The sequence below is a fragment of the Mytilus edulis genome, chromosome 10, assembly GCF_963676685.1.
Source record: "Mytilus edulis chromosome 10, xbMytEdul2.2, whole genome shotgun sequence".
NCBI lineage: Eukaryota > Metazoa > Mollusca > Bivalvia > Mytilida > Mytilidae > Mytilus > Mytilus edulis.
In genome coordinates this window covers 16,140,372-16,166,932 of record NC_092353.1, presented here as the reverse complement: position 1 = coordinate 16,166,932, position 26,561 = coordinate 16,140,372, and the positions used below count along the sequence as shown (strand labels likewise).

At 31.8% G+C, this 26,561-nt stretch overlaps 2 protein-coding genes across 2 annotated transcripts in view; one reads left to right on the top strand and one right to left on the bottom strand.

Moving 5' to 3' along the window:
- The first annotated feature begins 1,510 nt into the window (after positions 1 to 1,510).
- LOC139492614 (leucine-rich repeat-containing G-protein coupled receptor 6-like) lies at positions 1,511 to 4,301 on the top strand. The gene is made up of 2 exons (XM_071280764.1): positions 1,511 to 1,537; positions 2,598 to 4,301. The coding sequence occupies exons 1-2, from the start codon at positions 1,511 to 1,513 to the stop codon at positions 3,939 to 3,941; spliced, it is 1,371 nt and encodes a 456-aa protein (XP_071136865.1). The 3' UTR covers positions 3,942 to 4,301.
- Positions 4,302 to 5,472: 1,171 nt separating this feature from the next.
- The window catches only part of LOC139492613 (uncharacterized), a 50,318-nt gene continuing 29,229 nt past the window's right edge, over positions 5,473 to 26,561 (bottom strand). Inside the window, exons 2-20 of the mRNA XM_071280762.1 lie at positions 25,807 to 26,008; positions 24,973 to 25,076; positions 23,636 to 23,790; positions 22,743 to 22,911; positions 21,367 to 21,579; positions 20,600 to 20,826; positions 19,791 to 19,972; positions 18,823 to 18,974; positions 18,162 to 18,257; positions 16,144 to 16,293; positions 14,433 to 14,637; positions 13,455 to 13,558; positions 12,215 to 12,369; positions 11,562 to 11,730; positions 10,436 to 10,648; positions 9,375 to 9,601; positions 8,337 to 8,518; positions 6,613 to 6,764; positions 5,473 to 5,569 (exon numbers count right to left, since the gene is read on the bottom strand). Coding sequence (XP_071136863.1) covers positions 5,473 to 5,569; positions 6,613 to 6,764; positions 8,337 to 8,518; positions 9,375 to 9,601; positions 10,436 to 10,648; positions 11,562 to 11,730; positions 12,215 to 12,369; positions 13,455 to 13,558; positions 14,433 to 14,637; positions 16,144 to 16,293; positions 18,162 to 18,257; positions 18,823 to 18,974; positions 19,791 to 19,972; positions 20,600 to 20,826; positions 21,367 to 21,579; positions 22,743 to 22,911; positions 23,636 to 23,790; positions 24,973 to 25,076; positions 25,807 to 26,008 — 3,154 coding nt within the window. The remainder of the gene's footprint in view (positions 5,570 to 6,612; positions 6,765 to 8,336; positions 8,519 to 9,374; positions 9,602 to 10,435; positions 10,649 to 11,561; positions 11,731 to 12,214; positions 12,370 to 13,454; positions 13,559 to 14,432; positions 14,638 to 16,143; positions 16,294 to 18,161; positions 18,258 to 18,822; positions 18,975 to 19,790; positions 19,973 to 20,599; positions 20,827 to 21,366; positions 21,580 to 22,742; positions 22,912 to 23,635; positions 23,791 to 24,972; positions 25,077 to 25,806; positions 26,009 to 26,561) is intronic.

Below are 26,561 nucleotides of genomic sequence, written 5' to 3'. Positions count from 1 at the left end.
CCCAGTAGTGTAAATAGTTATCAAAGGTACAATGATTATAATTTAGTACGTCAGACGCGCGTTTCGTCTACATAAGACTCATCAGTGACGCTCATATCAAAATTTTTATAAAGCCAAACAAGTAAAAAGTTGAAGAGCATTGAGGTTCCAAAATTCCCAAAAGTGCCATATACAGATAAGGTTATCTATGCCTGGGATAAGAAAATTCTTCGTTTTTCGAAAAATTCAATGGCATCGATCACTAAACACTACTATAAACACTCTCAAACCGTTCTTTTATGTTTATTTGACCCGTTGATACTATTTGTAATGTTTGTTTTTGGTTATTTAATGTTTACGTATTCAGGGTTATATCTCGTCTATATACAAGCTTTGATAAGTGTTTGGTATGATTATAAATTTTCACTTCTTCGTACTATAAACAACACAATTATTTATTCTATAAAACTATTTCTTTTGTCCATTAAAACTGTATACATTTACATTACATCAATTTTTTTCATTTCCCTGTTATGTGTATATTATTGTAAATGGCGGATTTTTGTTAAATGTTATTGTTGTTTTTCTGAAATTGTTTAACATTTCATCATAGCGGTATACTACCGTTGTCCTTATTTTATTGATATTGTATTCATATTGTATCAAAGAACGTCCAAGAGAAGGTCGTTCCTCCAGGTTAGAACTTCTTAGTATTACTTTATATATGTATATGTAATTCACACATGCTATATAAGTTTGTATACTGTTAATATGTATATGTTCTCTGTAACAATTGTTTTAAGCAAATAAATAAAGAATTCAAGGATCAAATTAATTCGTTCAGTGTATGTTTACTTGTGTTAATATGTATTTTAATTGAGTTGACTCATTTCAATTGATATTGCATAGTGTGTCTTTCTATCATAAGATGTTACACTATTGTTTCAGTTAAGGGTGAAGTTTGTAACCTATTAAAAACTATTTTAAAAACGTTTAAACCGCTGCAATTGTTTGCACCTGTACTTAGTCAGGAATCTGATGCTCAGTAGTTGTCGTTTGTTGATGGGTGTCATTAGTATTTCTCGTTTCTTGTTTTTTGTTTTTTTTGATTAGTCCGTTGGTTTTACACTAGTCATTTTGTAAGCCCCTTATAGTTTACTGTTCGGTGTGAGCTAAGGCTCCGTGTTTTAAGACCGTAATTTGAACTATAATGGTATATATTTATCAATTGTTACTTGGATTGACAGATGTCTCATAACCCATATTCTTTATTTATATCTATATATGTTAATACACATATCTACCAAAGACCAATGGGTGTCTTAATATTGTTGCCGTATTTAGAATTACCCCTGCAATGTTAAGATATGTATTTTAACTTCACTTTTTGACAACAGAATAATGTAAAGATAAACAGTAACCGATTTAAATATCTTTTCTGTTAAAGTATTTATTTATGATCAAGATATCATTAAGACTCCTCCGTTTTAGTTTTTAAAGAATTTCATGATATTATTACCCCAAAATTAATATGTCATCAACGAGAAGTAGATTTCAAGTAAGTGATAATTATTTATTAAATAATTGAAATTGAAATATGAAAGACTTGACATTTTTCTGTTTATCGTAGACTGTAATATCTATATTTGCATTTATTCATCTGCTGAAATTTCAACACCGAAATGCAGAGTATATATTACTTTGGGGGTTATATGCTCATCCAGGTATTAAACTAATTTCGTATTCATTTGATAAATAACCGGAAACGGTAAAATATTGTATTTAAACTGCGAAATTTTAACTTGCAATATATAAAAACAAAAAAAGATGTAGATAATTGTCCAAGAAACAATTTTCCACCAGAGAGAACATGACATAGAAGTTAACTAAGATAGATATTTGTACGGCATTTAACAATGATCAATACATATACTGCATAGTAAGCTACAAAAGGCATCAAATGATAAGTGTCAATTAAGAAAACTAACGGCCTGATTTATGTACAATGAACGAAGAGCAATTATGATATAGGTCAAACGATGACCACTGAATAACAGTTTCCCAAACTTGGGACAGGCACATACAGAATGCTGCTCGGTTGAAATGTTTTGATGTTTGAAGGAGATTCGAACTATCAATTAATAAGACATGAATTCACATTGTAAGAGAGGTCATTCACTTAATAGACATGTATTGAAGAGAAAGAGGCCACCAAAATGCTACCTAAACAATAGACAAAATATTTAGCTTCACCTTTTAAAAGAATTGCGATGCAGCGTAATTTTTTATGAGAAATTAGAACTAAATACTAAATACTTGAACTGCGTGACATCTGTTAATTAAATAAGAAACGACTGGTTTGTGTTTTTAGAAAAAAAACCAAAAAAACATACCAGTCGTAATCCATGGCATGGACAGTATTAGTGAGACCATCTAGAAGACAGACCATTTCTAACTGCATTTATGGGTATATAAATCCATGCGATTGCAATTACCTATTTCTGAATGTATCAAGTTCAATGTTAAGTTCTATGATGGGCGTTGCAATAAGTTAAATACAAAATAGTTTTCTTTTTAAGAGACCCATTATGTTTATACATACACATTTCCTTTTCCAGATTGGTTGTCATGTCTTATGGCTGTTTTTATTACACAAAAGCTATGGCACAATATGTCCAGTACCTCCACCTTGTAAATGTACAACATATTCCGGACAACGTGCATACTGTTCTCAGCTGAATTTAAAAAGTATTCCTGAACTGGTCAAATCTGGAGGTACCTGGATCATTGATTTCAGTAATAACAACATTGAGACAATCAATGCTGGGGCTTTTAAAAATGTCCAGTTAGAACAGGTATATTTCTCAAATAATAGTATCTCAAAAGTTGATGACGATGCATTTTCTGGATCAGAAAAATCAATGGACGTTGTTCGTTTGGATGGGAATAAGCTGAAATCCATACCAATCGCATTAACGAAACTGTCTAACCTGATAGGAATTAACATACAATACAACCCTATAACTGAGCTAGACGAAACTATTTTAACAAATCTTTCGAAGTCTTTAATTGGAATTTCATTTGGATCATCTTCTATGACATCTTGGCCAGAGTCGCTTCAGCAGCTTAACAATTTGCTGATGTTAAGCATTTATAACTCACCTTTTAGTGAATTTCCAGATAATGCCTTTAAAGGATTTGAAAAAACGTTAAGTTTTTTGGAGGTCATTTGGACGAATTTTCATAATATTCCCATCAGTATTAATAAACTAAGTAATCTAAATTATGTAAACTTCAAGGACAACCATTTCATAACAGAAATACCAGAAGATGCATTTAAGGGTCTTCACAATATAACAACTATGAATTTTGAAGGCAATGGTATTAAAACAATGCCAGCAATATTTAAAGACTCTGATAAAATGTATCAAGTAACAATTAAGTCAGATGAACTAACAGACATAACAGACTCACGGCACTCAGCAAAATCACGATCCAAATTCTATTACCTTACTATGACAAACACAAAGTTTGTAACGGTTCCTATAGCAATCAGCAATATGCCAACCGTAACAGTTATAAGTTTGGTAAACGGGAGTATTGAAACTATTCAATCGAATGATTTCAAAGGATTACCAGCTTTAGCAAATATAGTGCTGTCTTTTAATCCTATTGAATCGGTCAATACAGACGCATTCATGAATCTACCTTCGCTGAGGTATTTGTCCATTGATGGGACACAACTTGCAACAGTACCAGAAGCCATTGCGAACACGAACGTTTCATGGGTCAATATGAACAATACAAAAATAGAATGTACATGTTCTGGTTTGAACTGGATGAAGTTATGGCCACGACGACTACAAACTACGATTGAAGGGACATGCATAAATACGGGAACTTCAATAATGAATTTTGTCACAAGCATAATACCAACATGCAAGTATGAAGATATACAATAGACATTGCTGCAAAACATTGTCTTATAGGTTCTTACAACTTATAAATAAAAACCTTATCATTCATCAGTATATTTAAGGAACCTTTGATGATTTTGTGACAAGTCTATCGTTGGTTTCTTTATGACCACTGCTTTTGTCGCTTTGAAAATAATGAGACTGTGGTAAACGAAATCCGTTTTGATTTAATTACATTTTGCCTAAAAATGTAACTATGTTCTTGTATGCTTTATATTCGGATGGTGATTGCATTTGAAATTTATAACCTTTTTGGGGGTTTTGCCTGTTGATGGAACTTAAAGTTGAAGATATTATGGTAAATATTAAAGAATCCATAGAATTAAAAAGATCAATCTATCTAGATCAGAGAAATAAGAAAATGAATACTAAAAATATCTTATATATTAAATGAATGTTTGAACAACTAAATGATTAAAAATTGTTGTTGTTTTTCTCTCTATCAACTTACTATTTTAGTAAATAGAGAGAGAATATACAGATGGATAATCGGAAACAATAATGACAAACCAAAAATTTGGCAACGTTAGTCCACCCAAATCCGGATGGTTAGTAATTCCTGTCCCACTTGTGGTACCCGTTGTGTTACTTTTGTAAGTAAATCCTGGTGAAAAGTCGACTACGGTTATTTATAGATATAAGAAGATGTGGTATGAATTTAAAAGAGTTTACAATATGTAAAAATGTGAGACAAGATGGCTGTATCTGGGTTTCGATAAGAGGAACACATCCGCGGTCAATCAATCCGTAACCGAGTTTGTAAAGCGTTCGACAGGGGTGATTTTAACTTGGTACCTTTTACGCAATAGCTTAATTGAAAACAGTAATGAATACAATGCGAGAAGCGCAAGATCATTTAGAGACGGTGGTGGAATGTTACTACATAAAAATGGAAAAGAGGGTCGAAAAGACACTGACAACGTCATGGCTAAAAAAGAAAAAACTACAGAGCCAAACAAAAGTACAAAAACATAACATAGGTAACTAAAGACTGAACAAGACGATCCCTTTAACTACAGCCACATTCTTAAATTCATTTTCAGTAATGCTAAAAATATTTGAAATATGTGTTTATATTTTTTTTACCTAATATAATAGTTTACTTTTACAAATCGTGACTTGGATGGAGAGTTGTCTCATTGACATTTATATCAAATGTGTTTATACCTATTATATGTTATTATTCAATCAGTACATTGCAAATGTAAGCTTTAGAAAGTAATATTTCCCAAAAAGCGGAGTTTTACCAGCAAATCCAGTATAAATAAATCAGTATTGAGCTCGGTTATGTAGGACATTCATTATATTGGTTTATGGTTGAACGAAGTTGAAAACACACTCCAGTTAGTCGAAAATAATCTATTTCTTTAGATATTTCTAAACTAAATATAAAGCACCATGAAGAAGGCTTGTCGAAAATAAGGCTACGTCATGTCTGTTTAAAATTACATATTTGTCTGCTTTCGTCTTATATAGAAATAGTCAGGCAGAGTAATGAGTAATGAATATAATAAAATCATAATGTTGATGAGTATACTCCTTCGTTGATGTCAAGGCCAGGAGAATTTACAGAATTGTCCATTTTTTCTGATTTATATTTGTTGTTTGGAATCCTGAAAGAAAAATAAATGTTTTTTTTGGGGTAAAAACAAGTTGATCATAAATAAGGGTTAAAATCTACAAATATTTACATTTTCTTTATTACAACATTCATTAATCAAAGATAAATATGTGAATTATATGGAATTACCTTTACACAAAACCCAAAACAAAACTCATACATATTAATATTATCCCTATTCAAAGTTTCTTGGTATTTAACATTTCAGAATATTCTGGGATAGTTCAAGGAAAAGTACAAAGCAAAACAACAACAACAAAAAAGAAAAAAGAAAAAAAATTTAAGATGTAGATATATCTCTTCAACAAAAACATATGTACAATTTGAAATCTGAACTAATCCTAACTTGTTTAACAATAAATAAGTATCACATGTTTAGTCTTTTAGCAATATTTAGTCATGTGGTATTTGTAGGATTTAATACTTTTAGGACACTTCGTTTCTTTCGAGTATAATTTATAATTTCAAACTGTTGAAGGCGATTGTTTTTACCATTGTAAACAACAAAATTATTATAATTAATATTGAATTGTTCGAAAAGCGATTGAACTGTTATTGATTGACTGGAAGCGATATTTATAAATGCAGTAACTCATAAAAAACGTAATATCTTTATTCTAAGACATTGACTTGAATGGATTCACACTTTAAACCAGCTTTATTGAGTAAAATCTCCCGAACTAACCATATATAGATTTCATATCCTCACAAATCCTTAATGAGGCTATGTCATATCAAATGCGTTGTGACGTCCCGGTTTGATCTAAATTTGAATTTTACACCCTTAGTATCGTCTTTCCTTTCACATATTCTAAAGCCAACATGGTGATTCTGATTATAAAATGAGTGAACTTTTAAAATCAAAACATAATCTAAAAGGGAATATATATAATTTTGAACTAGATTGCCTTGGAAGATGGTATTATTTTGTACATAAAAGAATTCTTGTTTTAAAAATTCAAATAGGGAATATCATTAGTATTGATTGAATTATGTTATATAATGTGTTCAGATCAACATTACTTGAAGACATACTTTCCAAAGTTTATTCCATCTTCAATTGTTTCTGGTAAGTGTTGGTTGAGTGTCTCAGGTAGCATCAAGGCTAGAAGACCAGCAAGCAATGCACAGCCACCAAACAGCACAAATGGCAAAGCTCTCCCGACATCACCCAAAACAGCTTTATTCTGAGATAAAAATCATTATTATTCATTTCGGATACGTAAATATGACAAATATATCGAATGTTAACTATATATATTTCTATATAATAATTTTAAATCAATCATGTATACATTTAATTATATATAACATAATTCGCTTATTTTTGTTTGAACAATCGTAAACAAATAATATACAATTCATTTAATTATAAGTTCTTGATTAAGCCATATTTAAAGCTTCGCCATCCATATGTGAACGACGGTAATGCGATATACTGTAAAAGACATGAAATTTCATGTACAAATCATTTATAATGTGAGTATGGTCTGTATTTAACTCCTAAAAGGACATGGTATTTTGAAGTTCAAAATGAAACCTGCCAAAAATATACACATTTTATATCGGACATAAAGCAAAATTATCGGACAAAAAGCAAAACGGACAAAAAGCAACGGACAAAAAGCAAAAGTTTCGGACAAAAAGCAAAATAATCGGACAAAAGGCAAAACGGACAAAAAGCAACGGACAAAAAGCAAAAGTTTCGGACAAAAAGCAAAATAATCGGACAAAAAGCAAAACGGACAAAAAGCAACGGACAAAAAGCAAAAGTTTCGGACGAAAAGCAAAATTATCGGACAAAAAGCAAAAGCGGACAAAAAGCGAATTGCGGACAAAAAGCACCGTATCAGACGTGATTACTAACATTGACCAGATGTCGTTGGACAAGTTTAAGTATTACACAAAATATGTAGACAATGAGATAATTATAGTTTTTAAAAGATATCCTTTTAAAAAAAACCCCCATATTTCTCGTATATTTCATCAATGTAACCGCATTTCTAAAAAATTAGTATAGGTCTATAATGTTTCCGACAGGTATTGTGACAAATCATGTACAGGTACTTTTATAACGTATGTTTAATCTTTGATTACGTTTTATGGCTAATTTATATAGTGTAGTTCCGGAAGCAGGAAAATCGAGATAGCCACTTCGAACGCGCTGAATTTTCAAATAGTTTTCTCATTTACCAGCACGTGGTGGAATTTGATGCAAATGTAATACAAGTGAGAGGTTAAGCTAGCTATAAAACTATGTTTAATTCGCCATTTTCTACACAAGAAAATACATGTATCAAGTCAGGAATATGACAGTTGTTCATTCGTTTGATGTATTTGAGCTTTTGATTTTGCAATTTGATAAGTGACTTTCCGTTTTGAATTTTCCTCAGAGTTCAGTATTTTTGTAATTTTACTTTTTGTTTGTACCTACGCTATTACCATTTCATTTATCAGTGATGCTGTGCTGACATATATATATATATTGTAACAAATATATATATAAAGTAAAAAAAACTATGTTGACTGTAGATGAATGAGGCATTCAATGTCCCTTTAAATGATAAAACTCCTCATGTATTCCGGTTTTAATTCATACATCCTTATATTCTAAATGTTAATTTTGAAAGAACAGAGGAAGGTTCATCTAGAAAAGTATCAACACACGAAATTTATAAGTTATTCTAATTTATACTGATGGTAACTTTTGCAAGGAAATTGTAAACACAACAAATATTGAAAATATGACAGGATCTTACAAGATCTGCAACATAAGGCGAAACAAGAGCTCCAGTATTAGCCATTGTTGAACTTAATCCCATTCCTTGGTTTCTTACAACAGTTGGATAAAGCTCAGCTGACCATATATATATTATACCATACGCAGCAGCTATGCCAACTTTTCCTAGCATCGCTAACGTTACAGTTATTGGCTGAAGATCTACAATTTAAGTCTTAATCAAATACATGCGTTTTTATGATATGAATATGAAATATATGAATGATACATTATTTTCTAGACAAACAAACTGTTGCACCATCTCTACCACTTTTCCTGAAGGAAAGCACTCCTTCGCCATAATAACTCCATTGTGCGATGTAACATGGTGTCGAACAGCCCGTTTGAAGATAAATCGTGCAGAAATTCGTTTTTTTCTTCTTCCAATGGTGACGTTAATATTATAATTCTATGTAAATGTTGTGAGTTATAAAATGTCAATTATTCTGAGATGAAAAAGTAAAAGCCATTTGATGAAAACAAAACAATTAATTACGACTTTTTTTGTTTATACATGTATGAAAGCTGAATATGTTTTTGATGGTTTACAGTAAATGACTTGTTTTCTCCTCTTTTTTTTTTATTACAAACGTTCATTTGTTTTTTATAATTATTACAAAGACGTTACCTTTGTTTGATTATTTTATTCAGACCACAAAGACAACCTATTTGGATCTCTTGCTTGTTGGCGGTTTGTTTTTGTTGCACTTCAGTGTAACTGTTTTTCGTTCTTATCCTCTGATATTTGATGTGTTTCCCTCGGTTTTATTTTTTAATCCCGATTTATTTTATCTCAATCGATTTGTGACTTTTGAAACAGCGGTATACTACTGTTGCCTTTCTTTGGACTTAAATTTAGGGATTATAACCCCCCCCCCCCCCGCTAGCAAAAAAATAATGATAAAATAAGTTTTGTTGCAGAATCATGCAATTTAACTTAAGCTTGATATCAAACTCCTTTCTTTTAGAAGTTCATGTTGCTCAGGCGTTGGTTTTCTGTAATTAATGTAATATTTACCTTCACTTGCATACAGCATTGGAAAAATAGCACATATGCAAAAGATGCCACCAAAAACCATACAAGATACATGAAGTGTCTTTCTTCCGACTCTGTCCAGTAATAACAAACAAATTGTGTATGCTGGAAATTCGGCTAGGCCAGACAAGAAAAAATTCAAATAGTAGTCTCCACTAAGATCACCTGTATTCAACGACAAACCATAATAAGCCATGCTTGCAAACATCCTGAAAAATAGCAATTACGGAGTTAGGAATTACAGTACTATATGTGATTTTTAGGATTTCACAGTCATTTATGCAGGATTACTGGCGATGAAGAGCGGTGTCATCAGGGTAAATGTAACTAATTAGACAAAGGAAGATGTGGTGTGAGTGTCAATGAGACAACCCCCCATCCAAACAACAATTTAAAAAAAGTAAACCATTATAAGTCAATGTACGGCCTTCAACACGGAGCCTTGGCTCACACCGAACAACAAGCTATAAAGGGCCTCAAAATAACTAGTGTAAAACCATTCAAACGGGAAAACCAACGGTCCAATCTATATAAAAAAAACGGGAAACGAGAAACACGTATAAATTACTTAAACAAACGACAACTACTGTACATCAGATTCCTGACTTAGGACAGGTGCAAACATTTGCAGCGGGATTAAACGTTTTAATGGTAGCAAACCTTCTCCCTTTTTCTGAAACAATAGTATAATATCACAACATAGATAAACATACGATAAAATATCAATTGGACGGCTTAACTCAATCAGAAATTGTATATTCATAGACATTAAATAATGAATTTCGTAATTTGTAAAGGAGAATGATAGAGAGTTTGAATACTATTGCAAGTGCAGGGGTGAGATATCATTTCCTTTTCCAGAACAGACCATACATACGATATGTAAACACACATAAAGCCCCCCCCCCCCCCCCACCCCCACACAACACATTTTGCATTCAAGCGAAGATACTGGTATTTTATAATTTCTTATTGAAAGTTTTGAGTGTGATCGAAGGTTTTTTTTTAAATTTATTTATATCTACAAACCTTACAGTACATACCAATTGATAAGAATTATCAAAGTTCTTTTGAAAAGAACTGGGTTATCAATGAGATGCCAAAATCGACCAGACGGCTCTTCTTGGACAGTCAGATTACCAAAAGCCTTTTCATCAACGTTCTTGTTGTTGCCTTTAGCTATCTTTTTGAGAATTTTCACTGCTTCTTCGTGTTTGCCTTGCGAAAGCAACCATCTTGGTGATTCTGGAATTAGCCTGTTCATACATAATAAAAAAATAAAACATTACTTGACAATTACGTAGACATATCATACCATTCCGTTATTATGAAAAAAAGAAACAATCGCAAAGCATGCCATTTTTTTAAAATTAATTTGAACATATATGACTGCACATAACAACAATACATTGGTAATCAAATGAAAATCTGAATTAAAATCTTAATCAATAAAATATGATTTTGATAATTGAATGCTCCTTTTCTCTTATTTCATGTGGTTGTAAATATAGACAGCAATAGTATAATACTGTTCAATAGGCATTAATCGATTTAACTGAACTAAATCTAGGTCCGTCCAAAATAAAAACCAAGGGAAAATTAATGGAACAACAGAAACACTGATCTGTTACAGAAACAAACGCCAACATACAAAAAGACAGGCTATTTATCAATGAGATGACAAAAAAGCGTTGATGGTGCACCACTTTAATCAAAATGTATTTCGCATTTACACTCTAACCAGAAATGTATGCAAAGTAATATCTTAATTGTTTATGTTTTTCATCTCATAAAAGAAAATGAATTCTAACTTCTATCCAGTTTCGTTATCTACTTTCAACATGTAAGAACAGACTATTTTAATGAACAGTAAACCAACACTCAGCTTTACCATGTGTTTAAAAAGAAACAATAAATCGAGTGACACACACAACGAATCGAGCGGGGATAATCATTATTATGGTAGAAATGTAGTATAGATCCATTTGTAACAATCAACGTTCAAACATGCATTTAGATATTCAATGAAAGGAACTACCGTCAGCATTTACTGTGTTTATTTACATATACTATTTACATGTTATTGTAACGCATTCTGGCTTTTTTTCAGGAAATGCATTTCACAAATTACTAATTTAGACATAGCTTGTAAATTCACAAGTGACTTACCACCAATAGAAAAGAAAAAATATGGATGGTATAGAAATAGCTATTTCTAGGTACACCCAATCCCGAATGAAATAAGCGACGCCAGCTAAAACGACAAGACCAGCAGCAAAGAAGTAGCATATAACAATCCCGGCCCAGACGCGTTTAGAAGGACCTACTAATTCCATGCCTACAAAACAAAAATACACGTCTTATAAACTAGTAATAACATGAAAAAAGGACAAAGTATAATACATAATAACGTAGACTATCGCTTAAAAGAAAAAAACAAACTTAACAAGCTTAAAAATTCATAATCCTCAAACGAAATACAGGAGCCTGATAAGGCCTCTGTTGTAATCATCCTGAGAACTACACTTATATTTTTTTATGTTTATAATTTCTGAACAAATTTCGCACATTTTTATAACTACTAGTATAGAAGTTTAGTTAAGTTCTTGTTGTTTATTCTTTAATTTTCTATGTTGTGTCATGTGTACTATTGTTTGTCTGTTTGTCTTTTTCATTTTAAGCCATGGCGTTGTCAGTTTGTTTTAGATTGATGAGTTTGACTGTCCCTTTTGGTATCTTTCGTCCCTCTTTTAGGCCAATGTATTACACACCACAGAAAGCTCCAACGAATTTAATATAATTATTTCACTAACAATACTCACCAAGTACAAAAGGGACCATATACAATCCAGAAGTACACATTCCTATAATAAACCTTAAAAGTCCATACACCCAGAATGATGGCGCCCATGCTAATGAAAAACTAGATACGAGAAGTAACCACACAGCAAAATAAAATGTCTTTTTTCGTCCTAAACTAATAGAAATAATATTTCAGAAAACAATAAATCAATGTATCTAATAAATAACAATATGACAGTACTTTGTGTTACCATATAAAACAACAGGTAGGACATATTAACACATGGAACACAATAATGTTAAGATTTTCAGTAAGAAACTACACATCAGCTAACAGGACATTGCTAATTCCTTTTTTTTTTTAAATGTTTCCCTCGGCAATTTTAGTGTACACGTTCCCCACTGCGTCTAATCCTGTTTTGTTTAATCGTTTTTTTATGACAATTATGTATACACAGGCGGAAGTGTGATATTTGCGCCGTTTAAAAAAAACAATGATCTTTCATTTGAGCTAACTGAGTACAGATAAATTGCAAGTGAGTGTTATTTTGTAGTTGGAGGAAGGAATACATCAGATGTGTAGCATATAAATACTCGGCAAAACAGATGTGTATGGATTGTAATGTTAATATGCTTCTGAATGCTGTGAATATATTTTACTCCATGATCTTAGTGGATGAAAACAGAATGATTTTATCTAAGAAATTGAATTATCCAGCTAGAAAACCTACTTTCAATTCTCCGTTGTGAGTAGTGGACAACATGTTATAATTAACAAATCATAACATATGTACAACTGACTAACGTCAGAGGTTTATAAATCATAAATACTAAGTACCATTCGCCTGTAATATACCTGACTGTACACAACCGGCGCAAAAGAAAGAAAGACAAAATCGGCGCAAGTGATACAGATCGGTGCAAATGCAACGCGTCAACGAATTAAGTTAAAGTTTAGGTTCTGTAATAGACTGAACATATTTGAAAAGGCAAAATGATCGAAGCGTCTGAACAGTTTTTAACAAACCGCAGTCAATATGATCTGATATCAGATAACTTAGTGAATTATTTTTCCCATGATAAACCTGCTTAAAACTCAATAGAATAACAAAATATATTATGGAGACAAAACAACCTGCGTTGATGATCGGAAAAGGAAAACCACACGTATACAAGTAAAACAATCATTGCAATAAATTATACTTAATGTGCCGACATCTTCTAACCAAGATCAAAGTTGGAAATTAAATTTTAACTCACAGGTCAGACAAAGATCCGAATCCTAGTGCTCCTGCCAAAACTCCACCAAAAAATATCATGGCCGCATGGGAAGTTTTCAGCTCGTCATCACAAACAAAATTTTGCTAAGTAAACAAATTAGAATGATACAGTGATGACAAACAGAAACAAAAAAAAATTAAAATGTATATGCTTACGATATCTGGGCGGTATAACAGTTATAAATAAAAAATATACTTAAAAGTATAAATATGGAACTTTGCATGCATAGGTGTGTAAATACAATGAATACCTAAAATGTATAAACACTTGTTCTCTGACAATTTGTTGTAGATACTGGACCGTATATAATTTCTGTTAAATGTATTTGAATTTCTAAGATATTGTAAGAACTTGTTTTGACCTCTTGTAATAATTACTATAAATCTTATAAATTATATAGATAAATGGCAGCCGTGCTTTACCAACTGTCAAATATTTCAAATACAATTTTTATAAGATTCAAATAAAAATATTCTCCAAAGAGTGCGAAAACGGGTGCATCGACACGGGAATCGTCGGTCCTATCAAAACAGTGTGTTTTTTTTAAACTATAATAGAGGATTTCCCTGGATGCGATTTATCACTGAACAGGAAGCATAAACTTTTCAGCAGGAAATTCAATGTTTCTACAATGAAACCAAGACCCCATAGATTTTCAGCTTTACTAATATAAAGTTGTATTAATTCTTACGTTATTCAAACGACTCACAGAGGTTTTGTGTCCTTGTTAATCTTCTTTTTTTTGGAATATTGCTCTCTACAGTTTTGTTCTTTATTTCCTGGTATCTGGTATTAATTTTCGAACTTGCGTTTGGTGCATCAGAATAATTTCAATTTTTTTTTTTTAAAGATTATATTTTCAATTATAGAATAAACACTATGTATTTATTACAAAATTTAGATACTCTAAATTTAAAAACAAAGTTGTTTATATAAATAAGAATTGTTGCTAAATACCTCACTTGTAAAGGTTGATTCAAAAACAGTCTTGGCATAGACCCATTTCTCACAATTTACGAGTTTGCTGTTATTACCATATATTGTACATCCATCGTAAAGGTATCCATCTTCAGATGATAGTGGAATCGACCGATTAACGTCTTCCATGTGAGCCTCGCTTTGTATTTTGTATGTATCATTCGGCCAATTAGGTAGTGCGCATCTGAAACATGTAATTCGTAACATTGACTATACCAAATTCAAACAAACAAATATAAGCTCCTTCAGTGCAAAAAGCTTCATATTGGGATTCAAAGATGATCTTGTAAAATATTACATATGGTGCAGCATTCAACTATTTTCATTGGATATTACCGTTTGAATGTTTTTTTTTTTATTTCTTGGGGCCTTTTATAGCGTACTGTTCGTTGTGAGACAAGGCTCTGTGTTGAAGACCGTGACCTATAATGGTTTAAATTTATAAATTGTGACTTGGATGATGAGTTGTCTCATTGGCACTCATACCACATCTTCTTATATCTATATATGCTCGTTTCAGTTTCCAGTTTTGTTAAAGAATTTTCCCAATAATTTTTTGCCTGATGGATTCCCATAATAGTTTGAATCTGGGGACTTAGCCAATAAATGAACATACAATAATATACCAATGTTTGAAAAGTTTGCATGTTTAATTTGAAAACAGATTATAAAAAGATACTATGGTTTGTTCTTTCTTTAATTTAGAAATCAATTTTGTATTGGTGAAATTAACAAAATATACTAGTATATAAATATAACTTTTTCACTTATTGTAGCATATGTCAAGGTTTTTTTTTAACCAATACGATTTTATCAAAAATTTCTAGAACCCGTGGTTTTATAATGCATGAAATACCTGTATAATGCAGAAATTAGGCTATTGGTTTACTGGTTTGAATTGTTTAACATTTTTTCATGACAGAATATTTCTTATCTTACTATAGGGGTTTGCTTTGTACATTATATAATGTCGATACATGACCTACCGTTTCTTACATTAACTGTTATTTTTGGTGTTTTGATACTTGAGTTCTATACAAGAGCTTCTCTGTTCGTTTGGGTTTCTATTACTTTTATCATCAAAATTATATTATTTTATTAACATTTGCTGTTATAAAGCTAAGGTAATAAATTGAAAATTAGGAATAAAGCTCCATCATATAGATGATTCCTAGTCCAGATTGGCCTATTCTTTGTTTTCTTTTTGATTGTTTCTGGTTTTCAATATTTGTACTAGGTTTCGGACATTTTTGTTCCAGCATCTCGAAATGCACACGTGGTACAGTAAAATTTGCAGTGTTTAATGCTAAAATCTACAATTCAAACTTTCCCTTTAAGAATACAACTCAGATACGGTTCCAGGATTTTGAAAAAGGGTGGGGTCATTGGGATGGCGTCTGCTAAGCAAACACTTCTAGTGATCCTTGTAAAAACCTATGCATTTATCAATTATGAAGCTTCATAAGGGGGTCGGGGGTCCTACACCCTTATTCCGACTGCAATTCGTTTTTAGTCGATACGGTTGTTATTATGAACAATCCATCCAAATTTGAGAAATACGTCTTACTAAATATATAATCATAGTGCATACAAATCTTTGCAAAGTATGTTATATAATAGTCTAAATATAAATGACTTTACCATGTTTACTTTCGTTCAAGTCTTTTTACAAACATTAAAAACAACTGACCTATGATCAGGCGTTGCTAGAATAAATGACGATAAAAGTGTATGAAATGACGTCATAAACGGCATCAAACATAATAGAAAATAAATCCTCTTTTGGTATGGTCCAAATTCACCAACTATTTCAAACGTCGAATCCACATCCATATTAGAAATTTATTAGACAAGAATTGCACGTTCGTCAAGTAAGATATACATATATTTGTTTATGATACGCTATAAATATAAACACAAGAGATAGATAACAGATGACCTTTTATGATAGTTACCTACATTTTACAGTGACAATTCAAATACCATGAAATGATTCGGTGAAATACAATATAAGAAATAAACATATATATGGTTAAATATAGGTGTCTGTGCATATAAATTCTTACATTGGTACCTGTGGATTATCGGATTTATCAAATCTAGAAAGTAAAATCATTTTCCCCATAGAACTATGATTTTATGGAGATTTAAACGTCCACTGTTGGTACTATAAGAACATACCCTGTGTACGCTGGTAACTTTTAGGTAAAGATTACTAAATTAAAGAAAATTAATGAGTCTTTTGTAGACGAAACGCGTGTCTGGCGTAATTACTAAATTTAAACCTTCGTCAAGTAAGATATACATATATTTGTTTATGATACGCTATAAATATAAAAACAAGAGATAGATAACAGATGACCTTTTATGATAGTTACCTACATTTTTCAGTGACAGTTCAAATACCATGAAATGATTCGGTGAAATACAATATAAGAAATAGACATATATATGGTTAAATATAGGTGTCTGTGCATATAAATTCTTACATTGGTACCTGTGGATTATCGGATTTATCAAATCTAGATAGTAAAATCATTTTCCCCATAGAACTATGATTTTATGAAGATATAAACGTCCACTGTTGGTACTATAAGAACATACCCTGTGTACGCTGGTAACTTTTAGGTAAAGATTACTAAATTAAAGAAAATTAATGAGCCTTTTGTAGACGAAACGCGTGTCTGGCGTAATTACTAAATTTAAACCTGGTATCTATGATGAGTTTATTTATACAACCATTGATGCCACTGCTGGTGGGGTTTTAATACACCGAGGGTATCACAATCCCAGTAGTCAGCACTTGCGCTGACATGAATTATCATTGATATGGTCATATTTATAAATTAACTGTTTACAAAACTTTTGAATTTTTGGAAGACTAAGGCTTTTCTACCTCAGGTATAGATTACCTTAGATTTTAGCAATGTCGGTCCTCATGCTCTTCAACTTCGTACTTTATTTGGCCTTTTTTTTCAACTTTTTTGGATTTGAGCGTCACTGATGAGCCTTTTGTAGACGAAACGCGCGTCTGACGTAAATAGAAAATTTAAACCTGGTTACTATGATGAGTTTATTTGCTTATAATGAAATTAAAGCTGCTTTAAAAGGTACCCAGGTTGAATTTACCCCCATCCTAAAGCATACGCAAGTTGTAGTTTTTGCAATCTTATGTACTAATAAAAGTGAATACAGCTAATTAAACCTACTCAAGAATGCATCGTAATCATGTCAGCATGCAGTCTTCACAAAAGTAAACAATAATGGTTTCAACTCAATCTCAGCATTACTTGGAATCAATATAAAGACAAGATTGAGTACTTTTCTTCATTCCAAAGTAACCCGGTTACTGTTTACTTTCTACAGCTCTTTATAACTTGCTGTTTAGTGTGAGCCAAGGCTCTGTGTTGAAGGCAGTAATGTAATCTATAACTGCTTACTTTTACTATATTGTATCTTGAATGGAAAGTTGTGTCATTGGCATTATTACATGAATTTGTAATGTACCTTTTAAATATGTGCACTGATTACTTTCTCCAGACCATATTGGAAAAATGTACGAGCATTCCAGTTACACCCTCGCTCTGTAATTGTGTTTCGAGGAAATGATTATCTAGACTGTTACCGGAAAAAAAACACCAAAAATTATAAAAGTTTTAATCATAAAAATTATAATAAAAAAAAATTAACAATGCATCAGTGCTCTACAATCTAGAAGATTCAGTTTTTGTAGTAGAAATATTGTCGTCGGTAGCAAAGGCTTGGTTGGAATAGGATTTACTTGGGAAATATTTGTTTTCCTTCCTGAAAAAAAATTAAACATTTCCTGTGAGAACACATAACCTAAAATCATACATAAGTTTCAAAGATAAAAATTGTCTTGATGTTCGTTATTTTTGTTAATAATCAAAATGTACTAAAAGATTGATAATTTGTTCTTGTACAAATACTAGTGCAAAGATTACAGATAAATTTACAACTAAATACGCCACAATGAAATATAAAGCTTTTGAAGTATCATTAGATTAGTGGTAGTCAAATATGAATTTAATTCATTTGCTCACAAATGTTTGTTTTAGTATTTTATAAAAGCATTTTTATAACAAAATGTATGTGAGGTAATAAACATGAAGCATTGAACACACTTTGGATCGGCCTTCAACGTAGAAGTTTCTTCGTCTTTTGGGTCTGGTTATTTCTTAAAAAATATGGCTATGGCTTTTAACGTGTTGTTTATTAATTGAGGCACATGTTGGTATGAATGCTAATGCCATTGTTACATTTAGAAACACATAGCTCGATGCCGAATTAAAATTTTCATATTCATTGTAAAATACCTGCAAAAAAACTAAGGCTAGTCAAGACTTACTTTCCAAATTCTTTTCCATCTTGTATTGTTTCTGGAAGCTTGTGATTGAGTGTTTCTGGCAGTAGTAATGATAAAAGACCTGCGAGGACTGAGAACCCACCGAATATAACTAATGGTAAGGCTCTACCTAGATGACCATCCACAACTTTGCTCTTTAATTAAATAGAATATGATTGTTATAAATTTATTTGAAAAAGATTTTGGCGTGAGCCAAGGCTCTGTGTTGAAGACCGTTCTTTGACCTATAATTGTTTACTTTTTACACATTGTTGCTTGGGTCGAGAGTTGCCTCATTGGCACTTATACCAGGCCCGTAGCCAGGAATTTCCAATGGTGGTCGATACAATCACACTCAACTTTTTTAGTTACGATACAAACAGAACGTCGACTTAAACAGTAAAATTGAGAATGGAAATGGGGAATGTGTCAAAGAGACAACAACCCGGCCAAATAAAAAACAACAGTGCTTATTTGTTTTCAAAGGGGTTTGGTACGACCCCCTCGAACCCCCTGTCTTTGGGTGTGCAACCACATCTTTTTATTTCTAAAAAGTAGAAATTTGTTGCTGTTCCAGATCTAAATTCACAGACACAAATGCTTCTAGAGTTACAATTCATGTTAATCTATTTGGAGACTGTCCTATTTGTCTTTTTCTTTTAAGCATTATTTGTCCGACATTCAAGCTGCTAACATACTAGTACTGTACTAGGATCCTTTTGACTATAAAGTACTATTTGTATAACATAAGCTGTACCAATTTTACTAAACTGTGTGTGAATTTCGACAATACATGTCTCTTCATTTATGCTCGAGGCCAAAATGATTGAAATTGCAAGAGCTGATGAAATCGTAAAATACTTTTCTGTTAGAAAACCTAAATAATGAAACTGAGTAAATATGCAACAGACCTTGTGAGAAATAAATAAACTGAATTAAAATGAGCTATACAATGGAGTTTTATGGCTTACAACGTCAGCAATATATGGTGATACCATGCCTCCAATACGAGCGCATGCTGAACTGGCACCCATACCAGCATTCCGGACAACTGTCGGGTAAATTTCTGCTGACCATACATAAATTACCGCAAACGCCGCAGCAATGCCAATTTTACCAATCATAGCTAACGTAACTGTTATTGGTTGTAAGCCTGCAGATGAAATTAATGTAGAGAAATATATTATTTGTTAGATTGAATTTAATCTGTACTAAGGTTTTAACGCAAATTGATTAAATTTGTAACATATTGACAATTTTTCAAGACAGTATTACTGTATCTATGGGATCCGATTGGTTGACGCAAAATTCTCTCTTCCCAGTATATTATTGAGAGTGAGATGTTATACAAAGATTCCGATTTTCTACATAAATGCATTCAATTTTCAAATTTCTAAAAGGAATTTAATTTGCATCATATAAATCGTATTTTTAATATACACAGTACAGAGTGTAACAGTGTTTCAATTTTCTTGTCAAAAAAGATGATTTAATTATATCTTTAAAAATGCAATATCAGTAATATAAATAAGTCTTTATTAGCGTTTTTACTGTTGAACCACTATTTGTGAATCTGAATGAAAGGAGATATACACTATGTGTAAATTACAGCATTCTTCTTAATAGAAGGGCAAAAGATACCAGAGGAACAGCCAAACTCGTAAATAATCCAGAGCTCAAAGACAAGTATCACTCAAACGAAAAATGAAAAATAAAAGAAAATCAAAACAATTCAAAGATTGTTTTTTATTATACGATATGTTCCCTAGATAATACGTACTTTCGTCAGCATACAGCATGGTAAAAATAGTACATATACATGCTAAACCACCTCCAACAAAACAACTGACATGTAATTTCTTTCTTCCAACTCTGTCAAGAAACACCAGGCATAACGTATATGCTGGAAATTCTACCAGTCCCGAGAGAAAGAAGTTTAAATAAAAATCTCCACTCAGGTTTCCAGTATTCAAGGAGAGACCATAGTACCCCATACTGACTACCAACCTGAAAACGATGACAATAACATTTGAGATTGTTTTTTTTTAATAATATATTTAAATTGACCAACCAAAGCCAAATATACAATCTCATTATTTAGTACAGAAATAATAATATATAAAATAACGTCATTGGTTTTATGAATAATTTTATTGTAGATCCTGTTATCTGTTTCACTGCAATAGTGTTCTTATTTGATTAATATCCATAGCTTTACCATAGAAATTGCTTATTGAACATCATTTACCCGAACTTTTATTATTTGCCTGTAGTATCACAATACCAAACAATTTATTCATAGATATATTATAAATATAGCGGATTGTAAACGATTTTAAATTTTTTTTATACAAATAAAATTTATTAATTAGTAGTTTAGCGGAGAAACTTTTTTTCTGAAACATTCATCATATTAGTAATATAAAAAGGAAAGTCTCTACAATTTAAAACAAACACGGCATATTTTGTAGTCTCATAATGTACTGAAATTACAAAAAAAATCACAATCGTTATGAAACCCTGAAATCATTTAAACATTAGAGTTACCAATTAAAGAAGATGATTAATGTTCTGATTAGAAGAACCCGATCAGTAAACAGATGCCAAACCCGTCCGGTTGTTGACTTGTCCGCTTCAAGATTCACCAATGCCTTTTCTGGTAAAGTAACGTTATTTCCTTTTGCAATTTGTCTGATAATCTTCTCAGCCTCCTCATGTCTTCCCTGTGATAACAGCCATCTTGGTGATTCAGGAACTAACCTATTGGGCAACAAGATATAACGGAAAGGAAGTTAACATAAAATGAAGTACTTTTGTTTATCAAACTTTTGAGCAATTTAAAATTTAGTATTAGGAGCAGATTTTGTGTTGATATAACGAAACAGTAAGCAAAACCAAGGGATGCTCATAACATATAATCATACAACGGAAAAGCATATGGCAAAATAATATTGCAAGATACAAATGGTGATTCTCTGGTTTATTTAATAGATCTTTTAGATTTGTAACTTTGGATTTGTTTGTAGCACACTGATCTCATTTAAATCGCCTAGATGTAGGTAGTTTGACAACTTACTCTGAGTTCTTGGTTATAAAACTTTACTCAGTACTTATGGTACAAAATTTGAGCTCGAAACCCTTGTTTTTAGTATGAGAACAATAAACGTGCTCGAAAGTTTTATGACCGCAAGGCCGGATGTGCGTAGCTAATTTGTGAAAGAAATAGAAACTTGAAAAACTTTTCAAGAAGCTTTTGGAAGACCCAGTAAATAAATAAACTTATGTTATTTGGATATCCAGCACATAGAGGAAAATCCAGCTTTTCACGTCGATTAAAGAATATCAAAAGAATATCAAAAGACATATCATTCATTGGAATTATGCTTTTTAAAAGGTAACGTGGAAGTATATATTGGGTTTCTGAGTGAACTGTCAATAACAAGTCTACTATCAAAACATTTAAGGTCTAATGTTTACACAAAACAAAAACAAAAAACAAAAGCGTATTGTTCAGGGACAACAACATTTTTGTTGTTGATGTAGGGTAGATGTTTAGCAAATAAACTGAATATTTTGATGCTAATTGTATATGCAATTAATGCCCATTGAAACCCATTGAATTCAATTTCATACAGTTAACTTGCATATATTAAATGCATGTGCATTTGAGTTTCATAAACACATGAAATCGCGTATCAATGTAAATCTTCAAAAAACACAAACATGAAAGAAAACAATTTATTAGCAGTATTAGCTAAGAATATGAATTAAGTATTTTTGGCTTTAGTTCCATTTGCTTTTATATTTACAAAGCATATGTAGGATAACGTATAATTTACTACAGATTAACCGACGAAATGAATTGTCCCGTCAATTCGAGTTTTGAAACAATATGCATCAGAATTACATCATTTATAACTCACCACCAATATAACAGAAAGAATACTGACGGTACTGACACAGCTATTTCTATATACTTCCATTCTCTAATGGCGTAGGCAATCCCAGCTAGAACAACAAGACCAATCGCAAAGAAATATTCTATTACAACACCAGCCCAAACACGTTTTGAAGGCCCAACTATCTCCATGCCTAAAAGGATACATTGTTATTGATAAAAGACTGATTTATCATTTCATCATGTATAAAACATTAACTCAAAAAGAGGTTTTATGTTGTCGCTGGGGATAAAACAGTCATCCATTAGCCCTTTTAACTTATAAACATTGTCAAATTAGGAATTATTAAATTATTAGGTTAGAAAAAACACGTTTTTAAGTTCGTTAACGCCTTATCACTGTATTTGGAGTATCACGACAGGTATCACTAGTGAAGCAGGAATTGCTGACCTTTTCAAAGACGTCGACTGTTGATTGCACTTGAAATTTAGATATTCGTCTCAAAGCCACAATGATTCCTTCAACACAGAGCACACTCAACTCAAATTTAAAGAATGGAATGTGTTAATATGTCGATAGAAATTAAAATGCTATTAAAATAAGCAATGAAGGTTGACATGGACGCAGAATGATATTACACAAAATATTTTAGACCATTAAGGGCAAGGACATAGACAAATCGTGATCCTTATACAGTAATAACAAAGCTTATGTACATACATATCTTAGGTTTCAAGTTATGCTAAACAAATTAAGTAAAAAACGCACAGATGTTTCATTCTCCGCAACAAAGACTAGCGATATATCATCAGACTTCATCAACGTCTGTTAAAAATTTACTCTTTAGAAATTGAATTAGCAATAGCCGTTATCAGTATTTTAAGTTTTTCATTTGATATAATAATCTTTATACTTACCTAGAACAAAGGCAGTCATAAATAATCCAGCACAAGAAAACCCAACAATGAATCTTAATACACAAAACACCCAGAACGAGGGTGCCCATGCTACAGCCATTGTAGATATCAAAAGTAGCCAACTCGACATGTATAACGTCTTTTTTCTTCCTATCCTTAAAAAAAGAAGAAATAGTTTTAGAAATAGAGATACACTGTCAAATAAAAAAATTTATAATGATGTATTGGTTCTGTTACCATTTCTTCCTGCAAAGAGTATCTTTGTAAAAAGTTATTCTTAAAACTGCAGTTATATGAACCAATAAACCTCTTTCGAGTTAGTCCATAACCGGAAAAAATCGTCAATTTTGTGCGCCTTTGTAACGTCATTTACCAGATAAAGGGGTCGCCTGTTTCCCTGCTCTATTTACTAGTAAACTTGGCATGTATAATAAGTTTGTTCCTGTTACTTTGTCAAACTTTCCGGACGAACACATCAACTGTAATTTATTGTCGATTGTACCAGGAACATATCAATTGACATATATATATCTTGACCCAAGAAAATGTTACTCTTATGGGAAAACTGGGCTGTTATATTTGTGACTGTTTTGAATTAAGGAGATCAGGTATGAACACTGACACCAAGTCAAGTAAATAATTTGAGAATAAATACATATACATGTATAATGTAATTTTATTATTCTTTTATTCACAATATATATGTGGTTTTTAGCTTGATTCTGACCAATGCTTATATTCAAAATATATATGTATATGCCTCTATTGTTGTTGTTACCAATTATGTAAATCAATTGTATCTGATTTTATGCCCTTTATGGGCCCTGTAATTTGGGAAATAAAAATATTCTATTCTATTCTATTCTATACTATACTGCTTCCATATTGTACAAAAAAAACTACAGGAAAAAAACACAAACAGTATTTTTATCATGCAGATGATTTTAGAATGATTGGTTTCTGACCATATTTACGTAGTCATTCGATTCTTCTATTCAATCGGAAAATTTATTTCATTTCCCAGAAGCAAAGTAGTAAGTCCTCATTGAAACTACACATTCAAAGGGCACTGGAATTCTTGTGTCGCACATTTGAGCAAAATGCAATGTAGTTCAAATGTTCTTGTCTTCAGTATAGCTACCTGTTGTGTTTCTTATAATTGATCTTTGTTCCGACATCTGTTGTTTTTGGCAACTTTCAGATTGGTTTTGTAAATGTAAACAGTTTTTGAACATGCAAGCTATTTTTTGCAATACTTATTTGATATTGTTGTAATTCCAAACAGCATGAGTACATTTCTAAGAAACTTGGTGGAAAAAGTAATATATAATACTTACATATCTGACAGTGTACCAAGACCAAATGCCCCTGCTAGTACACCACCAAAAAATATCATTGACGCATGCGATGTTCTTAACTCGTCCGTACATACCAAATTTTGCTGAAAGGTATAATGATCTATAATGGCATGTCACAGAAGTTAGATGTTCAAATCAAACATCTTCGGAACTGTATGTAAAATATTGATTACTATTATAATTATCTGTAAATTTATTATTCAAAATTCAGTGTTTGGAACATATTTTTTGTTGACAAAACAAAACAGTAACCAAACATGGAAAATTCATAACACACAAACATACGACGAAAAAGCCGAGAGCAAAACAATATAGCAAGCTCATTTTTTGGGGCCGCCTAAGCTTCCTGTGTGGTGTAAGCCAAGGCTCCATGTTGATGGCAGTCGATGATTTACTTTTACAAATTGTTACTTGGATGGCACTCATACCACACCTTCTTATCTCTATCTAAACATCCTTAGCTTTAATTGTTTTGAGTGGTGAGCGTTGCTGTTGTTACTGTACATGAATCCGTTTAAGCATTTCGGACGCTTAAATTTTTGTCACGTGTTTTTATTTATTTCAATGTCTGTGACAAGTTGACGTTATTTTTTTAGAAATGTAAACATCATGGATTCAACAATAAGTATGAGTGAAACTGTTCAGGAATATTAAAGTCTATACGGGATCTTAGTGATAAACAATTTGAAAATTTAAAATCGAAATTGATCTCAAACACATTATAAGGCCAAAACAGAGCAACAATAATGATTAAAATGGAAACTTTTTTAACCACCAATAAAGTTCATGTACATGTAACCTTAGATTTCTTACCTCACTTGTGAATGTTGATTTGAATATAGATTTGTCGTAAACCCATCGGTTACAAGATACAGAAATATTGTTCTTGATTAACTTGCACTGTGAATATTTCAACGTTTCATCCGTGGAATCAGGAATCATCAAGTTGATCATCTGACGATGAGCCTCGTTTTGGATTTCAAATGTATCATTTGACCATCCAGGCAATGCGCACCTAAAATAAGATTTTTAATGAATGTCTGGAATTGTGTTATAACTGTTCATGTAGGCTGGGAATTATTAAACCAATGCATGCGAATATACTATATACTTTGTTTGCGCTTTTTTATATTGATTAATTAAGAATCAATATTTGATTTATTTATTGTTGATAGAAAACTTTGCCTGCTGACTAACTTTCGCGGTTTTTACTTTTTGCAGAAGCTTTAATAGTGATTTTGAATATGACTAGCAATCAACACAGAATCATGGAGCACGTAAACAATAAGTGAGATGATTCAGCGATGTTTATTTTGTGCTTTGGGTATATTGTCAATGATTCTAACTATAGGCATCCATACGGCCTTCAACAATGAGAAAAAACAATACTATATAGTCTACTATAAAATAACCCGACAAGAAATATGAAACAATTCAATTCAGAAAAACTACAATGGCATAATTAATGACAAAACAATTTACAGCGAACAAATATAGCTGACATGAACCAACGACAACCACCACTGGACTACAGGCTTGCATGGAACAGGCACATGAAATGTGTCGGG

What these genes read in the sequence shown, in the direction of transcription:
- LOC139492614 (XM_071280764.1), top strand. Translation starts at nt 1,511, where the DNA reads ATGTCATCAACGAGAAGTAGATTTCAA. An exon ending in CAACGAGAAGTAGATTTCAA is followed by an intron (nt 1,538 to 2,597) that starts GTAAGTGATAAT and finishes TTCCTTTTCCAG; the next exon opens with ATTGGTTGTCATGTCTTATG.